Source organism: Aegilops tauschii, chromosome 2 (assembly GCF_002575655.3).
Source record: "Aegilops tauschii subsp. strangulata cultivar AL8/78 chromosome 2, Aet v6.0, whole genome shotgun sequence".
In the NCBI taxonomy this organism is placed as follows: Eukaryota; Viridiplantae; Streptophyta; class Magnoliopsida; order Poales; family Poaceae; genus Aegilops; species Aegilops tauschii.
In genome coordinates, this window is record NC_053036.3 from 83992406 (window position 1) to 83999457 (window position 7052).

General features: G+C 46.0%; 1 protein-coding gene across 1 annotated transcript; it reads right to left on the reverse strand.

Moving 5' to 3' along the window:
- Window positions 1-3546: 3546 nt before the first annotated feature.
- Window positions 3547-6424, reverse strand: LOC109733311 (CASP-like protein 5A3). The gene is made up of 3 exons (XM_045232633.2): window positions 5664-6424; window positions 4239-4371; window positions 3547-4036 (listed from the first exon to the last, which is right to left on the reverse strand). Exons 1-3 carry the CDS (start codon window positions 6080-6082, stop codon window positions 3833-3835), a joined length of 756 nt encoding a protein of 251 aa, XP_045088568.1. The 5' UTR covers window positions 6083-6424; the 3' UTR covers window positions 3547-3832.
- Between the last annotated feature and the right edge of the window lie 628 nt (window positions 6425-7052).

Genomic DNA, 7052 nt, shown 5'->3' on the forward strand with positions numbered 1-7052 from the left:
CAAATGGTAAACATAGGAAGAAGAAGATCATACAGCTTGAACAGGACGAGGGGACAATAGTGGGGCATGAAAATCTGAAAGCGTATATTTCCAACTATTATAAAAACCTTTTTGGACCCCCCAATACATCCACGGTGTCTCTTGATGAGTCTATGATTGATGATATACCTCAATTACAGACAGCAGAGAACGATGTTCTCTCTGCATCGTTTACTGAAAAAGAGGTTCATCTAGCCATAACCCAAATGAAGCCGAATAAAGCACCGGGACCATATGGGTTTCCAACTGAATTCTATAAGAAATGTTGGCATATCATTAAAGATGATCTTATTCCTATGTTTCGCGATTTTTTCGATGGCCATTTGGAGTTGTTTCACCTCAACTTTGGTATGATAACGTTGTTACCTAAGAAGAATGAGGCGGTTCGGATCGAACAATTCCGACCCATTTGCCTGCTGAATGTGAGTTATAAAATTTTCACAAAGGTAGGAACCAATAGATTGACACAAATTGCTCACTCAGTGGTTCAACCTAGTCAGACAGCTTTCATGCCGGGACGACACATACTAGAAGGAGTGGTCGTCTTACATGAAACGCTCCATGAGATTTACTCGAAGAAACTAGACGGGGTTATCTTCAAAGTGGATTTCGAGAAGGCTTGTGATAAAGTAAAATGGCCTTTTCTTCAGCAGGCAATGCGCATGAAGGGTTTTAGTGAAACCTGGAGGAACCAAGTGGATACTCAAGTCTAGAAAGGTAGTGTCGGAATTAAGGTGAACGATGACATCGGTCACTACTTCCAGACGCATAAGGGGTTGAGACAAGGGGATTCCATGTCACCTCTTCTGTTCAATATTGTGGCAGATATGTTGGCCGTCATTATTGGCAGGGCCAAGCAGCATGGCCATGTAGAGGGTCTAGTTCCTCATCTAGTTGATGGAGGGGTGTCCATTCTACAATATGCTGATGACACTATTTTATTCATGGAACATGACATGGCTAAGGCACGTAACATGAAACTTATCTTGTGTCTATTTGAACAATTGTCTGGCTTAAAAATTAATTTTCATAAGAGCGAGGTGTTCTGTTTTGGGAAGGCCAAAGACGAGGAACATACCTACAGACAATTGTTTGGGTGCGAATTAGGTGCTTTACCATTTAGTTACTTGGGTATTCTGATTCATCACCATAAGCTATCCAATAAAGAATGGAAATGTATTGAAGAACGAATTGAAAAAAAAAACTCAGTTGCTGGAAGGGCAAGCTGATGTCATATGGAGGTCGGCTAGTTCTGATTAACTCAGTACTGACTAGCATGCCAATGCTTCTACTTTCGTTCTTCGAAATTCCAAAAGGGGTCCGAAAGCGACTTGATTTTTTTAGATCTCGTTTCTTTTGGCAGTCTGATGAGGCCAAGAGGAAATACCGTCTCGCGCGATGGGATATCATTTGTCGACCTAAAGACCAAGGGGGTCTCGGTATTGAGAACTTGGAAATTAAGAATAAATGCCTTATGAGCAAATGGTTGTACAGGTTAGAGACAGAGCCAGAGGGCATGTGGTCTCAAATCCTGCGCAATAAGTATTTGCACTCGAAAACGCTAGCCCAGGCTACCATCAGACCGACTGATTCGCCGTTCTGGAAGGGACTTATGAGAACGAAGGACATGTTCTTTCGTAGGGTCAAATTCTTGGTTGGCAACGGGATGTCAACAAGATTTTGGAAGGAAACGTGGTTAGGAGAGACGCCTCTGGCCTTACAATATCCTACCCTCTACAATATTGTGCAACGTAAGGAGGATTACGTAGGGACCGTCCTTCAAACTATTCCCTTGAACATCCAGTTCAGGCGTACGTTAGTGGGTGAGCAATGGACAGCCTGGATGCACTTGGTTCGGAGATTGATTGAAGTTCGACTCTCCGATCTGCCGGACTCAACACAATGGAAGTTAACTAAAAATGGGATATTTACGGTGAAATCTTTTTATACGGATCTGATTAATTCTGGCCCCCTCTCATGGTCACTACATATATGGAAGGTTAAGGTTCCTTTGTGGATTAAAATTTTTATGTGGTTTGTCCACAAGCAAGTAATACTCATAAAGGACAACTTACTTAAGAGGCGATGGGTAGGCAATTCGCGGTGTTGTTTTTGTGCTCAGGATGAAACAATACAACATTTATTTCTTGAATGCCCACTTGCCAAGTTACTTTGGAGAACGATTCATATAGCTTTCAATATCAATCCTCCAGTAGATATTGCGTCTTTTTTTGGGATGTGGTTAGCTGGGGTTGAACAGATCACGGCAGCTCGTATTCGGATTGGAATATGTGCGCTATTATGAGCTATATGGAACTGCAGAAATGATATGATTTTTAACAGACAACACAACTTAACTTTTTTGCAGGTTATCTTCAGAGCTACAGCTTGGATCCGTACGTGGTCCTTACTCACTCCTACGGACACCAGGGAGCCTTTGGTTACTGGGTGCAACCAATGGGAGATGGTGGCTCGGGTTATATTCAACCGATTCGGATGGCGTTCGCATAACAGGATAGGAGTCTAGAGAGCTTATCCTTATTATTACCGTATCGGTTGTCTTTGTCCGCTTGTAATTATCCGTTTTATTTACTTTATTTTGCTCCGTTTGCGAGCTGTAAGACCTTTTATGACGATACTTTTCTAGATTTTTAATAAAAGGGCCGTATGCATCATCATGATGCAGAGGCCGGGGGTATGCCTTCATTTCAAAAAAAAAAAGATGACCTGAAAGGGCAGAGCACCGAAAACTGACAGTTGAACAGGGGCGACAAGGAAGAAGTATATGACAGTAAAAAATGGATGATACACGATTGAAAATAAAAATCGATCGAAGACGGAAACAAACAAAACGGAACGTAGAGGCAAAGGACATACAAGAATGGTTGGACGAAGTATTTTAGTACATGATGAACATGTGTGTTGTGTCGTATTGACATGTTTCTGAGTTTTCATCTTTTTTCAGCAAATTTCACGCGAAACAAGTTTCCGGATCACAATGCAAATCAATGGCTTTAGGCGGCTTCGCAGGTGTGCCTATGCACCTGCATGCCTTTGCGAATTTCCCCTAATGCAAGGGATATCAAGTTCCCGGTGAACCTTCCTAGGTTTTAGTACGGATCGATGCTGAATTCGACCCATCTCCTGAGATGATTTATTGCACCATTTTGGTTTGCTGTTTTTCCCCCTTTGCAATTTTAATGTACTCATAGAGGAAGCTTCTTACAGGAATAGAAAACCAGTGGCTAGCCTTCATTGTGGCTCGAATCGAATTACTGAATCAAATCTCCTGTATCATATAGTAACGAATTATGCTTTTTTCCTTATCACGCCAACAGAAATTTCCTTGACCAAGTAATAACACTGATGGTTCTAACGTCTATTAGCATTTTCACATAGAAGAAGAACCAAGGGCCTACTGAATGAACCGATATATCGCACACGGCGCAAGTAATCACGGGGACTAAGATCCGGATATCAACAACAAAACATACGAAAGACGCGAAATAGAACAGACTGAGCATATCATCATCAACCTTGAACTCTACACAAGTAGCCCATCAGTCAGGTCATCACCAGATCACAACCACCAGTCCAGCCAGCCTCGCATAATAAGATGGCATACATACGCTCCTGGAGATAAAGTGTAGAGCTTCACAACCACCCTTCTGAACATCAAGCTACTCCCTGATTTTGCTACAGAAATATCGATAATATACCGGTCGTAAACAGTACTAATTATATTAGATGCGCCACCAAAGTTGGTCAAACAGCCTGGTTCTTGCTCCGCAGACTATGCTCTCTGCACGCTGTAGACCGCCGCCCAGAGGTTAATGACACAGGACGGCGCGATGCCGAACCAGCTCAAGAAAGCCATGGCGGTGGCGGCCATATAGGTCGGGCAGTGGTTCTCCGAGCACAGTAGCAGGTCGTTGTTGATGAGAGTGGTCATGGCTGCTGACCCACTCGCTGCAGCGAAGCTCAGTGCTCCAGTGACCTGCCGATGAGACACCGGGAGGAGGGTCAGAACCGAATCTATGCATACTTCTTTAGGAGAAAAAGGAAAAATACATGTGATGCTTAAATGATTCCGTGCTTGTTCATGTCTATGAAACATTTTCAGTGCAGGAGTGAGTCCACAGGGAATGGCAGATGGGTGTTTGTTTTGAGGTGCCTGAGAAAAAAAGCGTGTGACTTACCCAGTCCCCGGTGGAATATATGGTGGTAGCACGGGGTGTCCGGAAGGAGCGCTTCACAAGAAGCGCGTAGACGTCCACGGCGGCCAGGGCGAGGCTCCAGAGGCATTGCAAAGACTCTGCTGCTACCAGGAGGCTGCTCAAAAGAACAACAGTGAGTGAGTTCATCTATAGAAGGAAATCGATCCCCTGTTCTGAGTTCTGAAAGCAACATCCTAATACAAAACACTATCTAATCGCACAACAGAAATAAGATAAGATACGCAGACACGCTAGCATAAGACAACATGTAACGCATATCAGGAATATACATTACAACAATCACACTGTTCTGAGTTCCGACAACCAGAATGCTAACCAAACCTATCGCCGTATCCAAGAAAGGCAGCTGAGATGATATCACAGAGAGCATCAACATGTCACCATCTGATTTGCATTGCCTCTTTCAGGATGTCAGACTAACCGTAAAACACTGGATGCACTTGTTCAAATGTTTTCCTGACCGACAATATGTATGCACAGCACAGTATACCATTGTCCATTACAAATCACACTATTCCGAAATCCGATAAGCAGAATGGCAGAGTATGAACCAAATTTATTGGCATACACACTGAAATGCTCTGTGCCGAATGCCCAGCAAACTATGCAAGCAAACATCAAACTGGGGAGACAACAAAAAAGAAGGCTCAAGCTAAAAATTGCTGCATCCAAGAAGACAGCTGAGATGATATCACAGAGAACATAGCATTGTCACCATCTAATTGCGTTGCCTCTTTCAGGATGCCAAACCAATTCAAATGGAAAAGTATCAAAGTGCGAACGAGTATCAGCGTTTCTCTTTGGAGGATTAAAAAAGCACCCAATAATAATTTCTACTGGAAACTCCGTGCTATTTTTCGCAAATACGCGGGTTGTGCATCATTCATTGACAGCTGTGTACATTGATCTGAAACTCCATGCTATTTGCAAGTTGGAAAATGTGCTTGTATGATTGTATCCATTCCTTCATCTTGGATGTGAAATACTTCTACTTAGTAGTAGTAATTAGCATTTTTCAAACAAAAAATACTATTCTTGCTTATTTTGTTACTGGGTGGTACTAAGATAAAAAATGCTAGAGTTATCTGCATTCAAGGCAACATAAAAATCATCTCAGTTTCAGCCATGTACAGAAATACTAGCAGGTGAACAGACAGAATCTGGAAATATGGCTAACTAATAGGCAGTCATCCCTGAGGCAGATACATACATATGAAATCCCTGAAGACTTTAACTGAAAACGAGGAAACCCCACCTCATACAGCATCATCTGTTCTATTCCAAATTTCCAAGGAGAAATCGGGGGAAATGGATCGAGACCCCAGTGGGGGGGGGGGGGGGGGGGGGGGGGGGGGGGTGGATGTGGAGCGGGAGGGGAGCGCTCACCGGAAGGCGGTGAGCGTGCGGAAGTCGTCGGTGGAGGCCATGAAGGCGACGGCGGCGGCCGCGAGCAGCGCCTGCGCGAGGCGGGCCGCGAGGCCCCAGCGCGTCCCCGGCGCCCCCCGCGGGTCCACCATCAGCACCCCGGGCGGCGGCGTGTTCCCGTTCGCGTTCGCCCCCTGCGCCGCCGCGGCCGGAGCCGGAGCCGGGCCATGTCCCTGCGCCTGCGCCGCCTGCGCTGCCGCCTGCCCCTGCCCCTGCCCCTGCCCCTGCCCCTGCGCCACCGCAGCCGGAGCGGGAGCCACCGGTCCCTGCGCCTGCGCCACCGCAGCCGGAGCAGCAGCCACCGGCCCCTGCCCCTGCGCGGCCGGAGCGGTAACCGCCGGGTCAGGGTGCACGACGGGATGGCTGTGCCGCAGGAACATGCCGCCGGTGAAGAGTCAGCCCCAAAAATGCTCCCTTGCGCCGTACTCAGAGTTCAGAGCCAACGACGCGGCCGGCCGGGGTTTTGGGGGATTTATGGAGGAGGATGGAGGAGGCGCGTCGTGGTCCAGTCTGGACACTCGGCGTGGGGCCTTGGCGCGCGCACCCCTCCTCCACTTTTCGCACCTAGCTTAGAGGCTAGAGCAGCTTCGGAGGAGCTCACTCCACGGTCCACACCATCGGGGTTGAGCAAGCAATTTCGCGTTCATCCATGGCCAACTCTGCACCCCCTCCTCTGTTTTTCCCAACTAGAGCAACACGACAGTAGGACGGGTCCATATATAGCCAAGGCATTTCATAATGCAGTGCATATATGTTGCTAATGATAAATGTCACACGTGTGACACGAACTAACACCGCTTTTTACATCTAAAATTGTCATAAAAAAATCTATAATGTATCCAACAAAAAATTGTCATGCTTCACAATTAAAATTGTCATCCTTGGCTAACTAAAATTGAGCTGCTCCAGCCACTACTGTGCAATCGGGGCTGAGCAAGCAAGTCCGCGTTCATCCATGGCCAAGCAACTCTGCACCCCTGCTCCACTTTTTCCACCTAGAGCAACACGACAATAGGACGGGTCCATGGAGACAACGTACTACTCCTAAGTTATTTTAATCACAGTTTCACTCACTGCACTCTCCACCAATTTTCTTTTCTTTTTTGTCTTTCCTTTCCAAAAATGCTACATACACGAAGCTTTGCGGGCCTTCAATGGACCCTTTCCGACTTAATACTAAACACACACACACCCTCCACATTTTCATGAGGTGGATCCGCTTCATCATTGGTCCCAATCACAACTACCCATGTCAGTAAGTTTGTAAACATTCGTAAAATCCTTCCGTGTGTCTAGCAAAGCCGTTCCTTTCTTATGCCGCTATGCTCCGTCCCTCTCTTCCTCTTCTCT

Bases quoted from the DNA above. Each gene is read 5' to 3' on its own strand.
- LOC109733311 (XM_045232633.2), bottom strand. From the start codon at position 6,082: ATGTTCCTGCGGCACAGCCATCCCGTCGTGCACCCTGACCCGGCGGTT. The intron at 4,372-5,663 runs GTGAGCGCTCCC...TCTTTTGAGCAG, and splicing joins CGCACGCTCACCGCCTTCCG to CCTCCTGGTAGCAGCAGAGT. The intron at 4,037-4,238 runs GTAAGTCACACG...TCTCATCGGCAG, and splicing joins TATATTCCACCGGGGACTGG to GTCACTGGAGCACTGAGCTT.